We start from the raw sequence: 25,043 nt of genomic DNA on the forward strand, positions 1-25,043 counted from the left end.
GATTTGTAAAAAATATTTTTAAAGCATATAGAGGTATTTGTGTTCCAATCTGGGGGGCTCTAGGTTTCTGGGGGCCATAAGGAAAAAAAGATTTAAGATTTATTTATTATATTTTGGAGGAAAGAAGTTATTTTTAGGCAAATTCAGGAATACAATACACACGCTCAGTATTTTGCTTGCGCGACGTGACATTATTGTCGGTCTGGGACAGTCTAATTATAACATTAATTGGAATGATTAAAAAAAAATAAGCAAATGGAGCAGCCAAGAAAGGGGTGCATGCTGGGAAATAATCGGAAAAATGAGTGTAAGCTCGGCGGAGTTAAACCCTCCCCCGAGGACCTGAGTGGAAACGGATCCTCAAGAGTAACAGCTGAACAGTTTGGGAAACTTTGAGAAAGTTTTAACGTAAAGTTCCAAATGAATAAATTGTTAGTATTCATCGATAATCATTATTTAAGACATCGGGAGATTAATTGATGTTTCTTCTCGTGGTCGGGCCGGCAGATCTCGGCTTGCCGGTGTTTGTAAACATGTTGTTTATGCCGAGCTGTGATTGGCCGCTCCTCCCGAGTCGACGTATTTAAGTGTTCTAAATTTATCCCCAACTGTTGTGTTATTTATTTACCGCTAATTGTTTATTGTGTTCGAACAGGACGCAGGTATATATGCCCAGGTGGCGTTACTAGTCCCAGAGCTTTAACTGCGGCCAAGACATACTTTTTTTTTTTTTTTTTTTACCTCGCTGCCCGTATCTCGGAATGGAGGCAAAAAGATTCGCGAACGATCTGCCGGAGGTGATACTTTGATCATTTTGGCACAAATTGTAACAGAATGGACAAAAAAAAGCAAAATGAATATACCGTGAGGTCTCTTCATATCCTTAGCTGGCATATAAAAAAAATTTTAATGATGAAACTTCAAAAATTGGGTCTATATGTGTTTGTTTTTTTTTGCAGCTTAATGTAAGCGTGTAATTTATTATTATTTTGCCAAAAAAAAATTTGATGGTTTAAATACCATTGGGGGGTCTAACAAGTCTACTTTTAATATATATAATTTTTTATTGTTTTATATAGCGCCGTCAAATTTAAACAATATACTACTATTCATATGTTTGCGGTCACATTATATATACCCGGTTTGCTTGATTATAAGACGACCCCCCCAAAAATTTGCATATTCATTTAGGAATAAAAGAAAAATCCTGAATATTAGACTACCTTATAGGAAAAAGGTTTTACTAGTAAATATTAATTAACCCTTAAGCTATTTTTTTCATATTTAATCAAAACCATATTTGAGAAAAAATGCATTTCTTGTTTTTATGTCCTTTTATTTGCCGACCTGCCCCCCAGTTATGCAAATCTGCCCCAGGCTTGTCCCCCGTGCTCCAGACTCCCTGGTGGGGGCACCCGTTGGCCGTTTGCACGATGCACGCAGACAACCTCCGCGTATGCCCGGCACTTCCGCCGGGGCTTCTATGGTGGAGCACCAGAAGGTCATATCATGCCGGTGCTCGGTCATAGAAGCCCCAGCGGAAGTGGCGGGCAGCAGCGGAGGTTGTCTGCGCGCATCGTGCAGATGTCCACCGGCTGCCAGAGAGGAGGATCCAGGTTGCCTGCAGCGCTGCGGGGAATCTGGATTTTAGGCTTGTAGTCAGACCTCTATTTGAGGTCGGATTATAAAACCTCGAATATAAAATTTAGATTTTTTTTTTTTTTTTTTTTAATCATAAATCCTAGGCAGCTCTTTCTGTGAAGCTAAAAAAAATTCTCAGTCCTTTTGGAACAACGATGGCCTAAATGTCCATAACATACAAAAAAAATAGATTAAATAAAAAAAGGAACAGCAGTTTTTATTATTCTTGGCGAGTTTCGCAATTTCGCAGAGCTTGGTGAAGGACTTCCCGTAAAACGCATATTTTCTTTGGCTTTGATAGCACGCTTTTCTTGCTACGTCCAAGATGTCGCCATACCTGATGAATGGAGGCACTATCGCTGGAGTACGTTGTTGTCCATTTGTGAGCCGTGGTATCTGTGGAGATGTGTATTGTGTGTGTGTGTGTGCACGCCGTGGCTCTGAGGACGGAGAGGTAGGTGCGGAGTCACGGCTCGGAACGCTCCTTGGCGTGACAAGTTTCCAGAAACTGGATAGGCTGCTTTCACGCTTTAATTAGATTGTTGTGTCAAAATATTTGCTTACACAGTTTGACAAATAATGTTCGCCTATTGAGTGTTATCTCGGGGGTTACCCGCACCCTTGTGTTTGTATAGCGATGATATTATGTAAAGAGCTCCCACCTTTTCAAACGGCCGTAGAGTGATACGTTTGACTTTTGGGGGTGTGGTTAGAGGTGTGACCAGGAGGCGGGGCTTCGCAATACAGTTTATGTTACTTTCTGATAATTCTTTTTAGTACTGAGTATATTCAGAAGAAGAAGAAGAATGGATTTTATTATTGTGGCATTTAGGGCTGTAGAACCCTGTGATACCCTCAAACCCAGCAAACAAAGCTCCTGGGAAGGAGGGGGCATCAGGGGAGGAAAGAGGGGCATCAGGGGAGGAAAGAAGGGCACAGAGTAAAGGGGGACACTTGGGAAGTATGAAAACATGGATCTCACAACGTGTGACCCACTTTTTCTTCCACCTGTTCCCTGGAGTGTGGTTAATGGGGGGCAAGTTTCTCTCCGGTGCGAATAATATAGGAGAGCAAACTGTTAAAGGGTAGAGATTGTTTGGTCCAAATATTTTCAATAGCTTTTTCACCAGAACATGGACGACGTTTAAAAAAAGAATTACAAATGGACACGCGGCACCCCTTACTCATTACCCACGAGCAGGCGCTGGCTACCAATTGTCCCTTTTCCTTATGAGATTCATCGTTTATTGGATTTTTTGGGGTTCGATAAAAGGTTAAAGGAAAGGGAAAGGAAAGGGTAGAATGAGGCAAAATGAGGAATGTTACGCCTACAACAACTGCTTCAAGTGCGGAATTTGCATCTGTTTCGGAAAGTTGGACACGGAAGACGGGTATAAATAAGTAAAGGGTATTTGATAGCAGCATTCCAGGCCACGTGTCTAACGAGACAGTCTGCCCTCATTTGGGGTATTATTGGGGATTATCTGGAAGTCGGGAGGGGAAGGAGAGAAGAGAGAGAAAATAAGAGGAAAGAAATAAAATAAAAAAAGAATAACTGAGTGTTTTGGGAAATTGGAGAAAGAGCGATTGTCAATATTGGCAGAGGGGACCACAGGCTCGGGCCTGAATTAAATGGAACGCCAGGCAAAACTACTCTTTATCCCCAAATTATTTTTTATATATATATATAAAAATAATTATTTGACAAAGCTTTATGTTTTTACACAATTATTGTGTTTCTAATTCTGTATACATTTTCGGGGCTTTTAGGGCTGTAGAACCCTGCGATCCCCTCATACCCAGCAAACATTCCGACCTCCTAGAAAAGAGGGGCATCAGGGGAGGAAAAATGGGGGACAGAGAGGGTAAGAGATCTTGGTCCAAATACGGTGATCTGAACCCAATAAAGCAGCTCAGGGGCTGCACTCCTCTTTTACAATATCCATATATCACCAATAAAAGCCACAGAGCCATAGTTTAAAAGCTTAACATCCCTATAATAATTTACATGCCTATCCCATGCGTGAGAAAGTGAACGATCCGTCTTACAGATGTGCTGCTCGGTTACAGCCTTGCGACTACAGATCGCATGACTCCTAACTGTCCCGCTTTGTGTGAAACAGTCCTGTTTTTTAGGACAGAGGTTGAGCTTGGTGGATTCAGGACCACCTAACCACCTATCCCATGCATGTTTAAATTCCCTCACTATATTTGCCTCTGCCACTTCTGCTGGGAGGCTGCTCCATTTATCTACCATTCTCTCCGTCGAGTAAAACTTCCTTACATCATTAACTGGGAGACCCTGGGGTTCTCTGCACGGTGGATGAGGTTGGGTGGCCACTTCTCAGCTCCACAAATGCTGTCAATTCCCAATGTGTGATTTGATTTCTATATTTAGTTAATTTATGATAAATATGGTTAAACAAGGTATCCACGAGACTTGGTTTTCACTCATCCTCCTCACTAGCCCACTGCTCTGTCATCTTTAGGTTTTTATGGAAGTCACCATACATATGTCCAGCTCAGCAAGATCCAGTAATTCAACCTAAACCAAAAAATTGGGGCTGGATAATGGCTCATAGCGACTATACTACAGGTGAGTAAATCATTGGGTCAGCGAGCCAGAAAACTCTGCGCCAACTATATATTATATACTCTCCATATAACTAATCCCGTCCTTATAACCCGTTATATCCTGTATATTCCTCATATTATATATTATATACTCTCCGGCCGTATAACTAATCCCGTCCTTATAACCCGTTATATCCCTGTATATTCCTCATATTATATATTATATACTCTCCGGCCGTATAACTAATCCCGTCCTTATAACCCGTTATATCCTGTATATTCCTCATATTATATATTATATACTCTCCGGCCGTATAACTAATCCCGTCCTTATAACCCGTTATATCCTGTATATTCCTCATTTTATATATTATATACTCTCCGGCCGTATAACTAATCCCGTCCCTATAACCCTTTATATCCCTGTATATTCCTCATATTATATATTATATACTCTCCGGCCGTATAACTAATCCCGTTCTTATAACCCGTTATATCCTGTATATTCCTCATATTATATATTATATACTCTCCGGCCGTATAACTAATCCCGTCCTTATAACCCGTTATATCCTGTATATTCCTCATATTATAGATTATATACTCTCCGGCCGTATAACTAATCCCGTCCTTATAACCCGTTATATCCCTGTATATTCCTCATATTATATATTATATACTCTCCCCCCGTATAACTAATCCCGTCCTTATAACCCGTTATATCCTGTATATTCCTCATATTATATATCATATACTCTCCGGCCGTATAACTAATCCCGTCCTTATAACCCGTTATATCCCTGTATATTCCTCATATTATAGATTATATACTCTCCGGCCGTATAACTAATCCCGTCCTTATAACCCGTTATATCCTGTATATTCCTCATATTATATATTATATACTCTCCGGCCGTATAACTAATCCCGTCCTTATAACCCGTTATATCCTGTATATTCCTCATTTTATATATTATATACTCTCCGGCCGTATAACTAATCCCGTCCCTATAACCCTTTATATCCCTGTATATTCCTCATATTATATATTATATACTCTCCGGCCGTATAACTAATCCCGTTCTTATAACCCGTTATATCCTGTATATTCCTCATATTATATATTATATACTCTCCGGCCGTATAACTAATCCCGTCCTTATAACCCGTTATATCCTGTATATTCCTCATATTATAGATTATATACTCTCCGGCCGTATAACTAATCCCGTCCTTATAACCCGTTATATCCCTGTATATTCCTCATATTATATATTATATACTCTCCCCCCGTATAACTAATCCCGTCCTTATAACCCGTTATATCCTGTATATTCCTCATATTATATATCATATACTCTCCGGCCGTATAACTAATCCCGTCCTTATAACCCGTTATATCCCTGTATATTCCTCATATTATAGATTATATACTCTCCGGCCGTATAACTAATCCCGTCCTTATAACCCGTTATATCCTGTATATTCCTCATATTATAGATTATATACTCTCCGGCCGTATAACTAATCCCGTCCTTATAACCCGTTATATCCCTGTATATTCCTCATATTATATATTAAATACTAATTTTCCTTATTTGTGGAATACACGCGACTAATAGTAACAATCTGTTTTCTTTTTTTCTCCTATTTTCCATTCACTTTTCCCCTTTCTCTGTACTTGGTGAGTTGAAAATTAAAATATTTTTATTTTTAAACGATGAAATAGCATTTTACATAAACGTTACTTACTAACTTATTCTAGGAAGGAGGAACTTAACCCTAAAATCCCCGATATTAACTTCCAGAATCAGGGTATTCGTTGATTACATTCTGTTCCTAGGAGATTATGACAATATAGGTTAACAGACCACCTCATGTCACCATTTATGTTTGTTACACTTTAAATTTACGTTTAATGACTGCTATCATTTTAACACCGGTTGACCGTCATTTTTTTTTTAAAGCTAAATACAGAGCTCCGGTTACTGTTTATTGTGGAAGTGTCCCCAAAATGAAACCAGGATACATGTCTCTAAGAAACGGGAGCGTCGATCCGGGTCTGCAGCTTTGCGGGAACCGATGGGGAGCGGCTGATACAGGTATGTACGTGACAATAAATATTAGGACGACAGGGGGCGCTATACAGATTGCCCTAAAACAGCTAAAGCAGGTGGGACGCCATAGTGCTGGAGCCGGTCTTGGAGTCATTACATCACTAGTCATAAAAGTTTTTCATGAAGGCGTCTGGATCCCAGAGGATCTCGACAAGGTCTTCAGGCAACTTCACAAAAGCCGCTGCTGTTGAGTGTGAGTGAACGCTCAGGAATTACTGGCATTACTGCAATATTTTCCAGCAGCCGCAATTCAGTCAACTCTAAGCATCCAGATGAAGAGGTCCTACTTGTGGGGTGGAAACGGAGACGAGCATCAAGCTGACATCCTGTTCCCACCTTTGGATTTAGAGGGAAAGAAGGATTATTTTTCCACGGAGGAAAACAGTTCAAGAAACCAGAGGGAGCAAGAGGTGGACAGTGCGGCTTTAGAAACTGCCCGCCTCAAGGATAAGCTAAAAAGAAAGATGTCGGAAGGCTCTGGGACTAAGGGTGGTGAGTAGAGTAGCAACCATTATACCAAGGAAGATCATTTTGGGAGTGCAGGGTTCCAGGGTGGTGGAGGTTCCATAATAACTGTATATTGAAATAACCCCCGGCGCTGTATACAGTAATATAACCCCCCAGCGCTGTATACAGTAATACCCCCCAGCGCTGTATACAGTAATATAACCCCCAGCGCTGTATACAGTAATATAACCCCCAGCGCTGTATACAGTAATATAACCCCCAGCGCTGTATACAGTAATATAACCCCCAGCGCCGTATACAGTAATATAACCCCCAGCACTGTATACAGTAATATAACCCCCAGCGCTGTATACAGTAATATAACCCCCCAGCGCTGTATACAGTAATATAACCCCCAGCGCTGTATACAGTAATATAACCCCCAGCGCTGTATACAGTAATATAACCCCCAGCGCTGTATACAGTAATATAACCCCCAGCGCTGTATACAGTAAACCTGGTTTTATCTAATTTTTTTCCCAATAAACTCCCTTTATCTGCAAACCTGGAGCCGCCATTGCTGTCAGTCATGTGTCATTTTGGGTGGATTTACTTGCTCAAAGCTGATGCTTTATGGCAATGCTAATGAAGTCCGTTCCTCCATAAACTCCATTTAAAAACTCCATTTAATTAGTCAGAGTTTCTGACTATGTGGTTAAGACTAAGCCATTCTATTGTTTCCCACAGGCAGTATGATAAGGAGTCGGGTGTTTAGTAGATTGGGATAACAGAGTGAGAACTCATACAAATGGTTAATATTCAGCTGCCTGAAAACATATGGGGTAAAAGCTGTATATTTTGGGGTAGTTTTTATGTTTAGAGTGATTTGTGTCTAATCATTGTGCCTTCATGAGACTATTGGGTTGAGTACAGAGGGGGTGAAAGATGTTTAAGGGGAGAGACCTTTAAGGCAAAGTGGAGTGTGACGGACACCCTGCCTTATCTACGTGTGATGGACCCATGGCAATGTGTGTATAGGTTCTTTACAATATGTCTCTGTATTTACAGCTCCAACTGACTTATTTAGTCCAACAAGCCTTCCCCTGAAACCTGCTGTGTCAAAAAGTGCCTCACAAAGGTCACTAAATGCCACAAAACCTTTCCCACCGATACAACGGAGTCCACAGAGCACCCCGTCAGTCCAATCCTTCCGGCCATTGGAGAACGGACAGGAGACGACGGAGGCCGTAGACGAACAGCAGGACCAAGCTGTGGCGTCCTCAGAGGTGCGGGCACAATAATGTCAGCTGTCGATAATCCCCAAATAAAGACAAAACCATACAAACATCAGACTAAACAATAATGTCCACCAGTAATAAGAGAAGACGTCTGTTGATACTGACATCATGGGGATGTTGGTTGAGGATAATAGTGAGTGGGATAGACATACGGCTCCTGAATCTAAGACGAGACCAACGACTGATTAAGGTTTGAGTCTTTACAGCAGGAAAAAAACGGCGAGTAGACGGGGGCCGAATGGGGCCGATCTGCAGGCAGGTTCTATGTTTCTATTTTAGTTAATGACCTGTGATTTTTCTTGCTCAGTTAATTTTTATCATTCCATTTCTTAACCTTCACTTTTTTCTATATTGTACTTTGTTGCAAAGATTTGCTTCTCTGTATCCAGTAGAACATTGTTGACCTCCATCGGGAAGAGTAAGAGGATAGGTAAATGGGGATGAGAACAAAATTAAAGCAGATACGAGATATTTGAACGTTCTAGACCGTTTTCCTGAGGCTCTTGGGTTTGTCTTCTATGTAACTTTTAAAGCTTCTCATAGAACGTTATCCCATCCACCTTATTCGGACGTTACCCTCCTTTGCAGCTGAAGCATGTACGCAACAGTGCGGAGAAGAAGAGGGGTTTATTAATCCCTCCGATTCCGAAATCATCTGCGATTACACCTGAAATAAATCCCAAAGATCCAACGGTGAGCTCTTCCATGACCCTGCTGAGAAGACACTCACCAGACGCCAAGCAGGGGACTTCACAAAGAAGGTAAATCTCATTCCCTTAAAATCATTTACAAATAGATACCTTACAGTAAATGCCGTTTTCTAGTATACTTGGGGTTTATGGCTGATAATCCCAGGTTTTTGAGGCCGCTCTTGATTTTTGAGGTAGAGGAGAGTGGAACCTGGTCCTGCCCGCTCTCTACCCAATCCCATCCCCACTCTGCCCCATCTATGGTAATTCTACCAAGTCATATAACGGCAAAAATCTAAATCAGTAGAGCATACGTGGATCACGGCGCCCAACTGCATAATGGGGGCATTTGTGACCAGGCTGTGATTTTTCAAGGGTCCATCCACCCCGCTCATGTACCAGGTGGTCTAGTAGGGTAGCTAAGTACATCCATGAGCACAGATCCCTCTTCTCAGGTTCCCACCAGTCTGTGTATGTGTGAATTGTTCAGATCATTTAGTAGTTATCTACTAGTCCTCAACCTTAAACTTTCTACATGAAGCAGCATTCAAAGAGAGATCTGTGCCAACCGAGGCGTATCTCTCCTTCTTCTTCTGCTGGACCATGAAGGACGCTACAAATAGACAAGTCTGGACTGGCCATAAGTCCTTCGGCTCCCACTTGCGGGATACAAGCGTTGTTACAGCACACGATTAATCGGCCGCTGGTCTTAAAGTGCCACGCTGTATTTTCATCCCCAGTCCGCTGCAGTCAGAAATGTGCTCATAACATTTTCGTCCGTTTCTAATGTTTTACAATATATAAAATGCTCAAGAAGTTGTTATATTTTTCCCCAATGGCTTTGTATATTTTTAAACACAGAAAATAAAGAAATAATGTAAAAAAAATCCATATTAGACATTTAAAAATAATATCATCCTTTGCCTTTACTCAAAGAGAGGATAAACTTTTGCGTATTTTTGTCATTTTTAGCTCAGATCCAGACAGCACTGAAGAGAAAGTTCATTCATCTTTTGGTGAGTGTTCTTATCATCTGTTTCGTAAAATAATTATTTAAAAAAATATATATTTTCGCTTTACTTTTAATGTTTTCTTTTTTTCCAGTTAAAACTGTTTGTATCGTCCTTCAGCAGGGTTCTTATTACCTTTCGTTCTGGGGCTAAAAGTTGTAACGTCGTCAATTAATTATGTGTTGTGTCGGTTCTGGAGAATAATAATAATGATGTTTGGGGCCGCCCGTGTCCGGCCATCCGAATCTTTGCTGCCTCCTTGAAATGCATTAATATCTTGCTTGCATTTATTTTTTGGCTCTTTAGACAATGGGTCCATTGTACAACACTGCGGAATATGATGGCCCCATACAAATAATAAATAATAATAATAACAATGCTATCGAAAGCATAGGACAGAGAATAGTTTGTGAGAACCTGAAGACCTCATCCCAAAAAGATTTCACTCTTGAACCGTCCTATCAACATGTCTCATATATCTGACCAAGAGCAGCAGCCCAACCGTTCCCCACCACTCACTTTCTCTGATGAGTGCCGGTGTATGATGTCATGTGCCGGTGTATGATGTCATATGCCAGCGCACGGCACGTGACATTGGTGAGCTCACTATGTAGGCTCCTCCATAGTGTTTATGGGCCAGTTACAAGGGAGAGCTCTGATCTCCCTCAAACGGCCCATTGACCAATCACCCAACAGGCAGATCTGTGGCAGAGGGGCTGCCACCCACTGGAACTGCCACCCTAGACCCAGTCGGCCTGGACCAGAGTATGCCAATGGCTTTTAATTTATAGAACCAGATAAAGCAAAACTATATTCTTTGTAGAGCTCATTCCACAAATCTGCAACGCATGCCGTCGGTCGCATGTATGAAATGACACTCGTCACCCCCCCCCGCAGGAGCTGACCTCTCATCCTTCCAGAAACGCAGCCCGTCAACCTCCCTTCTCCCTCGTAACGCGACATGAATAGCCGGGTAATTACACGTTCCTTCTGCGGAACAATTGCTAGTTGGTAATCCCACAAATGCTTTGCTGATTACAATAATGGAAACATTGTAGCTATGTCCACCGTGACAATGACCAGACTGTATCCAAAATAATATCACAATGGCTGGAGACATTTCCAGCGAGATACCTTTACAAGTATTTTCTTAGAAAAGTATCAAGTTTCAAAGTAACATTTTGTTTCTACCGACTACCAGGTGGTTTAAACACACAGACGCGGACACGTGAGTCCATTTTGGAAAGACACCAATTGGTGGCGTTTCCACCGGTTTGGCATAAAACATTTGGTGAGCATCCACAGCAAACAGAATCTGAAAAAATGGTTAAAAAATTAACCATATCTTGTTACATTTTAGAGTTATTTTCTCAATGTTGCTTCCAAACCTAAAGCCGCCGCTGTTATAACATATAATTCCATTTAAAAAGTATGTACCTTTGGGACCGTTGACCCCATCAATTAAAATTAGCATAATTCTTCAATTTTAAGGTTTCCTACATTAATGCAGAAATCACTTTAAAAGTATCAAGGCCAAGGCTTAATATTTTTACATTTATGTGATAAGAGAGAAAAACTATGTCTTGGCGTAAGTAATTGTTGTTATTTTTCCATGTTTAGAGAGACGGGATTTGGAGGGCGCTGATGATAAAGAACCATCTTTTGAAATCGGCACGAAGAACCCAGAATACTCTTTGGAAGACAGACCATTGATGGCCAACATTCCCAACTCGGGAAAAGACACGGAACTCTCAGAACTTAGCGAAGAAGGGAAAGAAAACACTGGGCGGGTAGGTCCTTACACTGTGGCCCACTCTGGTTCAAGGGGCAATAACCACAAAAATTGGTGAGCAGTGGTGTAAAAAAAATGTATGCGTGTCCTCAAAGCTTTACTGGCCGGAGGAGCCGGTGGAATTCTACTCTTATCCCCAAAAACTATTGGTAGGTTTGGCCTGGAGGTTCTGGGGATGAGAACAAATTACTAGGACCCTTGGAAAAAGTTTGATCTCGAGTCAGTTTGATCCTATACCCTGCAATCATATGAGTCTTTTTGGGGCTATCACTCCGTCTCATTAGGAGCAGAAGAGGGAGATCTCTGGGGGACCGGCCCTAGGAATTCCTCAGGGATGCTCTTTAATAGTATGTAGACCAAGATGGACTTCTTTAAGCAGTGTTTCCATCATGACTGGATTCTTTCTGTTGGCCGTCTTAAAGTGTTCTATAACAAGATCAACTTTCCTTTGCGTTGGGATGACGGCGGTCTCTACGTCTTCTTGGTCAGTATATTATCAGGTCCTATGGCTGGGCTTGCACCTGGGCTGAAATTTGCCAGCCCTGCCATGTAGCAATTCCAGATGCAAAATTAACTACCACGATAGGGCAAAAGGGAATGTAAATTCCATATGGGTCCCTACGATTCACCTATACCTTTCCATGTTCTAGATCAGCGGAGGAGACTACGAAGGTTGGGAGCTCCTGCTCTAGACTCTAGTCTGTGCGCTCGATACATACTATCTTTTAATTTAATCCTTATTTTTTTTTAATTCTAGATTAATTTTACCATATCCAAGTCCGCACAAGACAAGATGCGCCAAAAACAGTTGGAAATGGAGACGATGCGCCAGGAGAAGAGGAGGAGCGAACAGCAGATTTGGGAAAGGTTACAGCGTATGGATTCTGGAGGTCAGTCGCAGATGAAATAGTAGATCATTTACTTGGGTTGTGTATTAAGACCTAACGGGACTGCGCTGGGAGGACTTCTCCGACCACAAAGGTCCCGTCATAATCTTACATCGGTCCATTAAAAAGTATATTCATTTTTTTTCAAAATATTAAAAAATACAATAAAGTATGTTTCGGTGTAGAGGGGCCGCAGTTCCTCACCAAAGAAACGGTGTGGATTCAATGTGAGCCGTATGCGATGCCGTTGACTGCAATATTGTAATAACTGTTACACTGTCAATTTTTTAACTTTTATTTTTTGGCAAATCGATAAAATTGTGGAAACTTTAAAAATAAAACGGAAAAATAATATTTCTAAATTAATTTAAAAATAAAAAGGAGAATAAAAGCTCTGTTTCAAACCTATCTGTAATTAATAGCAACATTCCAGAAAATATATATGTTTTTAAGTTAAAAATAATTATCACGGGATGCTTTTTGAACGAGTGAGAGATGTAGGAACGACAAGGAGAGTTTCTAGACCTCAGATCTCCCCCAAAATAGGCTATAAACCAGTTTAGCCGTCATTTATTAGGCTATTTAAGTTTCCTGGAGGAGCCTTAATTACAGTAATCGTTAGTTCTCCTCCATTGAGCTCGAGGAAATGAAAAAGCGAAGTGCGTAATGAGTCCGGCTGAAGACTATTACAAATCTGTCCGTGTAGTATTTCTAGAGCCCTATACGGAGTGCTAGAATGACCCCCCCGGCCCCCCAGAGTATGTCTAAGCCCTATAATAAAGCTAATTTGGGGGTTGGTTACTCTCCCAGGAATCCGCTGTAACATCGTGACTTTGTCTTCAGTTTTACAGAACGATCCGGTGAAAAAATGTTTTTTTTTTATTTGGATATTAAACGTTTGCCCTGGAGCAACATAAAAATTAACATTGATAAGTTTCTATAAGCATAAGTTTCTCATTAGCAAATACTCTCCTACTCGATCCCTACGTTCCTCCCATGGGCTGAGGCTCTCCTCCTCACTCATCACCTCTTCCTTTTCCCGTCTACAAGATTTCACTCGAGCTGCCCCATATCTCTGGAATCTTCTCCCAAGGAACCTTCAGCTTCTCCCTCCCTCCCAACATTCAAGAAACATCTAAAAACCCACTTCTTCAGAGAAGCCACAACCATCTTAGCTGCTAGAACATCCTTGTCATCGATACGACCCCCACACTACCTCTCACCCCGTCACTGATACCCCCCCACAATACCTCTCACCCCGTCACTGATACCCCCCCACAATACCTCTCACCCGTCACTGATACCCCCCCACAATACCTCTCACCCGTCACTGATACCCCCCCACAATACCTCTCACCCGTCACTGATACCCCCCCACAATACCTCTCACCCGTCACTGATACCCCCCCACAATACCTCTCACCCCGTCACTGATACCCCCCCACAATACCTCTCACCCGTCACTGATACCCCCCCACAATACCTCTCACCCCGTCACTGATACCCCCCACAATACCTCTCACCCGTCACTGATACCCCCCCCACAATACCTCTCACCCGTCACTGATCCCCCCCCACAATACCTCTCACCCCGTCACTGATACCCCCCCACAATACCTCTCACCCCGTCACTGATACCCCCCACAATACCTCTCACCCCGTCACTGATACCCCCCACAATACCTCTCACCCGTCACTGATACCCCCCCACAATACCTCTCACCCGTCACTGATACCCCCCACACTACCTCTCACCCGTCACTGATACCCCCCCACACTACCTCTCACCCGTCACTGATACCCCCCCACAATACCTCTCACCCCGTCACTGATACCCCCCCACAATACCTCTCACCCCGTCACTGATACCCCCCCACAATACCTCTCATCCGTCACTGATACCCCCCACAATACCTCTCACCCCGTCACTGATACCCCCCACAATACCTCTCACCCGTCACTGATACCCCCCACAATACCTCTCACCCGTCACTGATACTCACCCCGTCACTGATACCCCCCACAATACCTCTCACCCGTCACTGATACCCCCCCACAATACCTCTCACCCCGTCACTGATACCCCCCCACACTACCTCTCACCCTTTCTCTATGCCTTATGTTTGTCACCCCATTTCCCTCTAGATTGTAAGCTTGCGAGCAGGGCTCTCTCCACCAAATGTATCGGTTTGTCTTAGTCTGTCAATTCTTGTCTTGTCATATCCCTTGAATTTATGTATTGTATTAAGCGCTGCGTAAACTGTTGGCGCTATATAAATAAAAGATAATAATAATAATAATAATAAGCATCGCCGGTAAGGAAGGCACCTAAAAGAGAGAGAGAGAGAGACCCGAAACACACGGAGGGGGAAAGCAGCCGTCTGCAGCATTAATAATCAGGGTTTTTTAATGGTGTGAAACGCGTGGTGTCTTTGTTTTGTCGCTGTCTGGCCCTGTAATTCGGGACGATAGATGAATAAAGTTTGAGGAATTCAAATCTTCCATCATACATGAAGTTAAAAAGTTAATGCTGCTGAGCTGAGCTTTTTATCCTATATATTTTTTGCTGTGTTATCTGCATACCTGGGAACTTCTCCGGGTCACTACTGGGAAGCTTCAGGTCACTGGTGATGGGGCATTATGTATACAGCGCTGGGGGTTATATTACTGTATACAGCGCTGGGTGTTATATTACTGTATACAGTGCTGGGGGTTATATTACTGTATACAGCGCTGGGGTTATATTACTGTATACAGCGATCAGGGGTTATATTACTGTATACAGCGCTGGGGGTTATATTACTGTATACAGCGCTGGGGGTTATATTACTGTATACAGTGCTGGGTGTTATATTACTGTATACAGCGCTGGGGGTTTTATTACTGTATACAGCGCTGGGGTTATATTACTGTATACAGCGCTGGGGGTTATATTACTGTATACAGCGCTGGGGGTTATATTACTGTATACAGCGCTGGGGGTTATATTACTGTATACAGCGCTGGGGGTTATATTACTGTATACAGCGCTGAGGGGTTATTACTGTATACAGCGCTGGGTGTTATATTACTGTATACAGCGCTGGGGGTTATATTACTGTATACAGCGCTGGGGGTTATATTACTGTATACAGCGCTGGGGGTTATATTACTGTATACAGTGCTGGGGGTTATATTACTGTATACAGCGCTGGGGGTATATTACTGTATACAGCGCTGGGGTTATATTACTGTATACAGCGCTGGGGTTATATTACTGTATACAGCGCTGGGTGTTATATTACTGTATACAGCGCTGGGGGTTATATTACTGTATACAGCGCTGGGGGGTTATATTACTGTATACAGCGCTGGGGGGTTATATTACTGTATACAGTGCTGGGGGTTATATTACTGTATACAGTGCTGGGGGTTATTACTGTATACAGCGCTGGGGGTTATATTACTGTATACAGCGCTGAGGGGTTATATTACTGTATACAGTGCTGGGGGGTTATTACTGTATACAGCGCTGGGGGGTTATATTACTGTATACCGCGCTGGGGGTTATATTACTGTATACAGCGCTAGGGGTTATATTACTGTATACAGCGCTGGGGGTTATATTACTGTGTACAGCGCTGGGGGTTATATTGCTGTATACAGCGCTGGGGGTTATGGAAAGGGATTCTGGCTCTAGGTAGGTAAAAGAGTTGTCATGAACTGTAATCTAGAACAGTTTGGTATACAGATACAATGTATATACAGTATGTATACGGTATATATATATATTATATATATATATATTAGCCATTTATTGTATGTCCAGCCGTAACGAGCTCCGTTTAATCTTACAGATCCTGCAGGAATCACATCATTCCGGCTCAGTGGTGTTTCCACCGTCCCGGTGATTAATGACGCACGGAGGGCCGGTGCCAATAATACCCTAAATAAATGGGTGAGCCGGACCTCCCTCCCCAGTATTCCCACCGCAGGCCAGGACTCCGCCGCAAACGATCTCCGACATTCCTCAGGTACGGCTGAAAAGACGCGGGATTAGTGATATTGTTTTTTCAATAATCTCATATTCTCATTTCTCAAACGCAGATAACTTTTCTGCTCTCCTAAATAAAACGTCAAATTACATTTATTACATTATTTTTACTTATATAGCGCCGGCAGATTCCGTAGCGTTGTTACCACAAAGAGCGGTGTAATTATTGAACAAAGACAATTCATTGCGTGATTAATAATTCAAGTAATAAGTCTGGAATTTAAATTTTATAAGGAAATGAGGATTTTTATTCCCTTGTCTGTTCAGCGTACTCCTTGCCGGCGCAGTTTCTGGAGAACGCAGAGTGGGACTCTGACTCGGAGAACGGGGGGCCGGGGATCGGCCCGATGTCTCATCCCGAGCAAGGCATGATTGAAGCTTTAAAGTGGCTCAACCACAAGGATTGGTGAGACTCTGTTCTAGAGTATTCTAGACTCTGATATAGTCAGGAACCCTTGAAATCTTATACAATGTTATAAAGTAGTGAAGTTATTTAACTTTTCTGATTCACGTGAACCAATACCAATTATTACTAAATATTACAATGAAATAAATCCAATGGAACTTCTGTGATTAGGTTACCAGACAAAATGGGCTACTGGATCTGTAGCTACGGGATTTGTGTGCGTTTGATGGCGGTATGTCTAAAATAATAATTAAATTTTAAGGGGGTTTACATCAATGGCTGCAGCACCTATAGAACCCCCCCCCCAAAACCTGCCGTTACTAAACATTCCGTCTCCCTGACTTCACTATACACGATGAAGGTCCAACCCTGGTGAGCCTCTGTTGCAAGGGCAGAGTTGGCCCTGTATAATGCATTGTTAATGTGAGCACATCCTACACACACACACACACATTCTAATATAGTTACACACACACACACCAACATACTTATACATACACAGTAAAAAAAAAACCACATTCTAATATACTTACACACACATACTAACACACACGCTAACATATGTTCTTACACACAGTAACATATATTTTCCCACCCACTAACATACTTACAGACATATGGTAGCATACCTGCATACACACACGTACAGTAACATACACACACATACTAACATACACACACTAACGCATATATATATATATATAGTAACACACACACACACATCTACCTTTGTTGGCTGATCGCTGGGAGTCTCCGTCACGCTACGCCGTCTCACACATTTCTCCAGCCGTTAGGAACAATTTATTTAAGTTTTTTCATGTGTGGTGTTTATATTTACCCCAGAATGAGAGTTACTGTGGTGCTGCGATTAGGGTAAAAATCTTACCGCTGTCTCTTTAAAAAGGGAACAAAAGGAGAAGGGTTTGCTCAGTGTGAGATGTCTGGCTACCTGTCACCCCGACGTCCTCTTCACCAGACTCCATGATGTTTCCGTAGCGGTTACTAGAGAGGTATGTCCTTTCCACGCATCTAAACATGAATTAAAAGAGCAAAACTGTCTTCATTACGGACAGAATTAATAGGTATGATTAACCTGCCACCGGATGCATTAATGGGGGACAATGACAGATGTCGGTCAAACCATAAGTGCCCATTGGAGATCCCTTAGTCTAGCGCCAAAGCAGAGTATGAGTGTGAGTTACCATTTCTCCTGATATGTGTGTCCCTGAGAGCTGTACTAAAGCAATGTTACCAGAAATGACTCCTACGTTTGATCTCAGGTGAGCAACCTTCGCTCCAAAGTGTCTCGCCACGCCATCAAGGCTCTTGGAGACCTCTTCAAAGCCCTAAAAAAGAGCATGGACCAAGAAGTGGAAGAGATCACTCGCGTGCTGCTCCACAAGATTGGGGACTCCAATGACTTCATTCGGGAGGAATCCGACAGAGCTTTGGGGATCATGGTAGAAAACGTCAGCCCTTCCCGCGTTCTGACAGCTCTGATTGCCAGCGGAGCCAGGTTGGTGCGGTCATCTCTTTCAGCGTATTCAGTAAACCTTTTAATGAAGAGGCGGCCATGTTTGGCCCGGTTTGCGTATGCCCGTTTGTGACCTATATGGCAATTTTTAGTATAGTTTGTGGTCAAAACTAACTCGGCGTATGCATGGACCACCAGAGAAACAACGTATCGGATTTTCTTATAATGTAGTCAATGTCTCCACCAGCGGTTTATAGCATTCGCCGTCTCGCTACACTTAATTCTGATGATACTCGCTGGATGATAACCCGCTTCCATCGTTGTCCCTCTCGTTTCCAGCCATCGGAACAGCTCCGTGAGAAAGTGCTCTGCCAAGCACCTCCTGGACGTGGTGGAACTCCTTGGATCGGAGAGACTTCTTTCCGGAAGCCGTGAAAACACAGACACCTTTCTGAGGACCCTGGTGAAGCTGGCCCAAGATGGACAGCAGGACACCAGGTAACCACGACAGATGGTCCATTCTCATAAGAAATACAGGTCAGGGTGGACAAAATAAGTAATGCTGGGTCCACCATGTTTTCTTTACTCTTTCCAGACAACCCAAGCTACGTAATTTCCAAAGGGAAAACCTATAAAACCTTTGAATTTGGGAATATTTAAAAGTTGAACTGGTTGGACATAAAAAAAAAATGTCATTTAGTAAAATAAGTTCAAATGTCTCTGTAGGTTCTATGGGCGCAGGATGTTCAGCTTGGTTATGACTCACCCTAAATTTGAAGGACACATGGAGCGTTTGATACCTTCACACGACCTGCGGGACATAATAGCCACCATTAAACAGAAAGTAAGTGTCCTCCGCTGTTTAATAGATCCTACAGATTGCAGTCTGACACAGCTAAGACTTTGGGGTTTATTCACTAAATGGAGAGTTTGCAGGAGAGTTGTGGTTTCAGCTCCATGACTTAACCATACATTAAGAAGGGCCAACCCAGTGAGCGTCTGCTGCAGGAAAAGCTTGGCTGGCCCTGTAGAATGTATAGTTAAATGAATTCCATTATACAGGCCCTGCTCGGCCCTTCATAATGAATAGGGAAGTGAGGGTTTTGAAACTCCAGTTCTTCCGTCAACTCTCCATTTAGTGAATAAACCTCTTTGTGCCTAGTAGTTCCATCTCCTGAAATCTCCTATAAGCGTTTAATTTGTAACGCGATCGTTATTTCCGTTAAATCTCATTGTTTTAGGAAATCGGCAACAGTCTGTCGGAACTACCCTCTGCGAAGAAGCACAGACCAATTCAAAAGAGCAGCGCGCCGCCCACGCAGGACAGCCAGGAGCCGGACCAGGGGTAAGAAAAATTCAGGGTCAGTCTAGGCAAAGGGGAGGGATTTAATTATAGTCACACCCACTCCTCAATTCACCCTGCCCACTTTCTATTACGTTGACCACCTTTACCCAAGACCAAACTTAGATAGAACTTGCCGGCAGATCAGACCCGTTCGTCCCCATCACAATCTCGTCTTAAATTCAGGAGCCATATATCCCATGTATGTTTACATCCCTCACTGTGTTAGCCTCTATCACCTCTGCTGGGAGGCTGTTACATGTATCTACCACGCTCTCAATAAAGTAAAGCTTCCCTGATGATGTCCATATCCTTTTGTCATTTAGACCAAGCAGAGAAGTCGAGGTGGAACCCGGACCCCAGGAGTCCCCGGGTCCACGCCGGCAGCCAGTTCGCGCGGCAGAAGTGACGGAGCAGCTGAAAGAACTCAATAAATTACTAACAGCCAAGGAGTATCAGAGCAAGATGGAAGGAATAACCCTGCTTCTAGATCACTGCAAAAACAATGTGAAGTTTGTCTCCTCAAATATTACCCAGGTCAGTCATCGGGAGTCACGGCCATTTCTCTAGCATTCTTCCTGCGCTGCGTTAAGCCCTTAAGCCCCAAATTCACTATATGGTAAGCAACCTTCTGGATTCTGCCACATCCCTGTTATTTTCAGGGGTCTTGGCAGTAATTCACCTGTTACTTTTCATGGACTACAAATCTCATCATGCACAGACAATCCCACACCTGTTGAGGCCAAGAGGTGTGGGATTAATCATCAGGTTACAAGATGGATTTATTTTATACACTTTTTGTAAATATTATAACAATTATGAAATAACTAAAACACGGTTTTACTCATCCCAACACGCTTAATAATGAACGCCCGGCTATGTGGCTGAGCATCATGAGAGTTTTAATCCAGTTAGAATAATTAGAATACAGAAGATTAGAATTCTGCTGTGTATTCTAAAATGTATGAATGGTTTAAATTTACATTTTTCTTTTCCTTTTTTCATTTAAGATTTTTGATTCATTTAATCCAAGACTACAGGATGCCAACAAAAAAGTCAACCAGCATGCTCTGGAGTCGGCAGCTGTCATGATCCCCCTGCTGAAGGACAGCTTGCATCATGTTCTGGTCCCGATGATCACCGTAGTTACAGACAATTTGAATTCAAAGAATCGCGGCATCTATTCTGCGGCTGTGATAGTCGTAGACCGGCTATTTACTCACATAGGTATTTCTGTTTTGTCGTCTACAATGGCAATAAATGAAATTCATTTGCATTTCAAAAGTAACAAGTTCATGAATGTATTTAAAAATCAAGACACGTCTGGGGTTTGTGGGCAATACCAGATTCATGCAAATGCGGGTGCTTAAAACTTTAAAGTTTGTGAATTGCTGGTGAGGCCATACGACTCCAATGCATGTCCTCGCCTGCAACAAACAAACTTTAGCTAGAATGTAAACTTAAAAAAGAAACAATAAAATAAATTCATTAACATTAAAAACAAGAGTCTCCCAGTCCCCCCATCTTTCCCCACTCCATGTGTAGTGGGGTGATGTGTAATAAAGAACATGGGAGGGGATGGAGCCCTCCAATGCCCCCCTCCCATTCCCAATGGGGATAGAAGAGGATGAAGAAGGGGGCACTCATCAACTTCCTTTAAGTGGAGTGAATACTCTTGCAGACAATAGTGACTATGAATTTTAATAAACAGAAATTAGAGTGTTTGGTTGACGATGATACATTTATTTGGCACATAGGTTTTTGGGACCTCTCAGTCTCTTTTCGAGTTGAATGCATTCCATCAGAATAAGAGACCTCTAAGGTCCCCAAAGCGTAAGAAACTCTACATCTTAGTCACCAGAGACCAATACCATCTTTCACTAAGGATTTCATTTTGGGATTACCTACTCGACTCTGCAGCTAGGACTGGGGTTTTATTGGATAGGGCCCCCAGCATCTAAAAATCAGCTAATGCATTTAAACCTTAATATCATTTTGTACCAAATACATTGAGAAGGTCTAGTTCAGGCTGTTCAGATGGACATCTGGTTTTGCAACAACAGCAAAGAGTTATTGTGTAACCTTATGAAAGAAACTCCTAGTACCGGCATGAATGCCATTGTTTCTACCATAACCATACAGATATAATGGACATTTCCATATCTTCACATCACCTTTTACTTCTATCCTTCTGGGCATGAAATGGTTAAAGCTTGATGTCCCACTTTAACCCCATTTTTTTTTGTTGTAGACCATTTGTGGCTGTTACAACCGTTTGCAAGCAGGGTGCGTTTCACCAGCGGACGGTCCATGAATGACGTGACAGAACGACTGTCCGGTAAGCCGATGAATTACCAGATAGAACTTTAAGATCAGGAACAGAATTCTAAAAAAAAAATGCTGGTCCCTAAAGCAATTCGCAATGTCCCGGGCAGCGAGTCCTCAATCATCACAACGAGGAAATAAATAATCCAGAGAGGACGGGCCGGCTGAGGTTTGGGTAATACCTCCAAGGATGTGCATCTAAACGAGACAGTTTGCAAGATCATGAGATTCTAGAACATGAAGCATTCCCTGCTTACAAAATCAAACAGTTTCAGGCTTTTCGTGGTGGTTATTTTTAAAGAGTAGTTCTGCAGAAAAGCGGTGAAATAACCATGACAACCAACGGACCATTGTCTTTGATTGCTCCAGCTTAATGACTTCAGAACTGCTCGTTGTACATATACCCCACACTGTCTTCATCCTATCTGAATAGGCACAGAGATTATTTGAATGATTGAGGTGCCGTCACCGGCTTTAACATGAAATATTTTTTCTGTTGGTGTACATTTCATGCATTATTATTTTCTATTGGTGTACGTTCAGTGCATGAATAATATTTTTTCTGTTGGTGTATATTTCATGCATTATTATTTTCTATTGGTGTACGTTCAGTGCATGAATAATATTTTTTTATTGGTGTGCATTCAGTGCATGAATTATTTTTCTATTGGTGTACGTTCAGTGCATGAATTATTTTTCTATTGGTGTATGTTTAGTGCATGAATAACTTTTATATTGGTGTAAATTCAGTGCATGAATAATTTCTCTATTGGTGGACATTCAGTGCATGAATTATTTTTCTATTGGTGTACATTCAGTGCATTAATTATTTTGGTCTCCTTGGCAGAGATGACTCTCATATATAAGCAAATTAAGCAGCTGCTTAGTCATCAACAACCCAAGGGACCCCCAGATGGAGATACAGAAACAAGACTTGTGCGAGTGCAACATTTCAAAAAGTTAAATTACCAAAATGTAGCAAAAAAAAAAATACTACATACATCGTGTTTTTCAGTTTGCATATAATTAATCATTATAAATTGGGGCCCCTAAATACCATTTATTGTAGTCGTGAAACTTTAAAGCACCGGCTGCTTCCATTGAAATCAGGAAGTGTACTTAAGTATGCTTCCTGCACATGTGCTGTAGTGGTTCCATTGAAGTCAATGGGAGTAGCAGCAGGCATTCATGCGCATGTTAGAAGCATGCTAACATTTCAGATTGGGAAGGAGGAAAATAAGACATAAGTCTAATTTGATGACTGCAATATGCATAAAGAATGGGGACTAGACTGCCTGCTTAACGTGGAGGAGTCCAGGAGGGCCCATAGTGATAGGACATTACCCTAAGGACTGTATAACTCTTAAATAATATGTAGCGAATACTGTATTATTATTTTTGTCTCCCGTAGTTCTTGTGTCCTCGGTCTACCCTCGGAAACCTCAAGCCGTGGAACGCCACGTTCTTCCAGTTCTCTGGTACTTCTTGAGTAATATGACAGGGAATGGAGTCATGCCAGGACGGAACGGGAACTTCAAGGACGTGGTCAGCAAGCTGGCCAAAAACCTACATAACGTAATGGGACCCAGCCTTGAGGAGTACGCGGCTGGGCAACCGCAACATGCCGTAAAAATGCTGCGTGACCTTCTCGGCATTAAACACTAATAGATACGTGTAGCTTGTCGTAGGATGTATGTGAAGACCTCGTTAGCCCTATTGGTCAGCCAATTGGCATCTTAAAAAAAGCCTAGTTTATGTTTTTAAAACGTTTAGTCCAGTTCAATAGAACTGGCCCCCAAAAAACTCTTATCTGATAATAAAATAAGGATGCCTTGGGAAAAGGCTTCACTGGCGGGAACAAACATGATCAAAATTTGAAGAGGCCACCTGATTGGGCAAGAGAAGGGAAAAACAGCATTTAATAAGCTACAATGTATCCACCATGAGCATTAGAAGACTGACCCACCAAACAGCATGCGGAAGTTCGACAGCCAATCAGTGAACAGTCATTCCTCTTATAGAAGGGGCTTCAGAATGTTTAAATTTCATACTAATTCACACTTCTCATAAATGGATTCTTTCTCTTTTTTTTTCTTTTTCTAAAGGAAAAACAACATATTTTTTGAAGTTTCCTAATCACTCACCAAGTAGACGGTTGTTGGACAGGTAGGCTAAACGAGAGCAGAAGCTGAGGTTTTGGGGACATCAGGACATGGGTTTGTTGCAGTGCAAAGACCCATAAATACATTATTTGTGCATATATATATATATATATATATATATATATATATATATAATGTGTGTATAAAGCATGTTAAGGATGATAGTTTAAAAGGAGAAACTCCTTTTTTATTCCCTACATTCTAAATTTATCCGAAATAGATACTAGATTTGGGTGGAATCACTAAAATACAAGATTTAGCATATTTTATTTTAATTTTTAATAAAATAAGTTATTTTTTCTTTGGCAAGTAAAAATTTTGTATTTAAAATAACAAAAGACAAAAGACAAGATGTTTTTTCTTTAGAAAACAGAATATTTGTAGATGAGTAATAAGGACAAAGTGATGCATTTACAAACCATTCTTTAGATTGAAAGATATGGAATATTATATGTTTTTTTTTTTAGTAAAATATCTTCTTTAGGACATTAGAGCAAAAGTTGGCAGAAACGTATAAAAAAAAAGAAAGCGGAATAGGGAAGAAAGTGTATAAAATATAGCAAAGAATAGGCAGGGCTAAAAATATACCCCATCGTGTCAAATTTCTAACAGGCATAAAAATGCTTATAAAAAATAGTTTTTTGCTGAGGATGTATACATTTTTATAAATATGAAGCTGCCAAGAGTAGGGATTGAGCAAATCATCTGATAAATCCTGCTTCCCGAGAGGCGTGTAAATACTGTACACTGTATTAGCATTAAAGCAATATTTTTCTATGTTTGTATTTATTCTTTCAACACTTTGAATGCTAATAACGAGTATCCGTTAACAGGTAGAACCCTTAT

At 41.7% G+C, this 25,043-nt stretch overlaps 1 protein-coding gene across 1 annotated transcript; it reads left to right on the forward strand.

Annotated features, from left to right (window-relative positions):
• The first annotated feature begins 6,244 nt into the window (after positions 1 to 6,244).
• Positions 6,245 to 23,700, forward strand: LOC149281658 (TOG array regulator of axonemal microtubules protein 2-like). Its single transcript, XM_089499092.1, has 15 exons — positions 6,245 to 6,317; positions 6,681 to 6,824; positions 11,397 to 11,566; positions 12,326 to 12,458; positions 16,292 to 16,468; positions 16,756 to 16,894; positions 17,799 to 17,904; positions 18,175 to 18,410; positions 18,708 to 18,866; positions 19,095 to 19,212; positions 19,610 to 19,713; positions 20,037 to 20,247; positions 20,721 to 20,937; positions 21,962 to 22,048; positions 23,447 to 23,700. The coding sequence occupies exons 1-15, from the start codon at positions 6,245 to 6,247 to the stop codon at positions 23,698 to 23,700; spliced, it is 2,328 nt and encodes a 775-aa protein (XP_089355218.1).
• Positions 23,701 to 25,043: the final 1,343 nt, after the last annotated feature.

The sequence above is a fragment of the Sceloporus occidentalis genome, unplaced genomic scaffold (genome assembly GCF_023333645.1).
Source record: "Sceloporus occidentalis isolate IW3139 unplaced genomic scaffold, rSceOcc1.0.p SCAF_129, whole genome shotgun sequence".
NCBI lineage: Eukaryota > Metazoa > Chordata > Lepidosauria > Squamata > Phrynosomatidae > Sceloporus > Sceloporus occidentalis.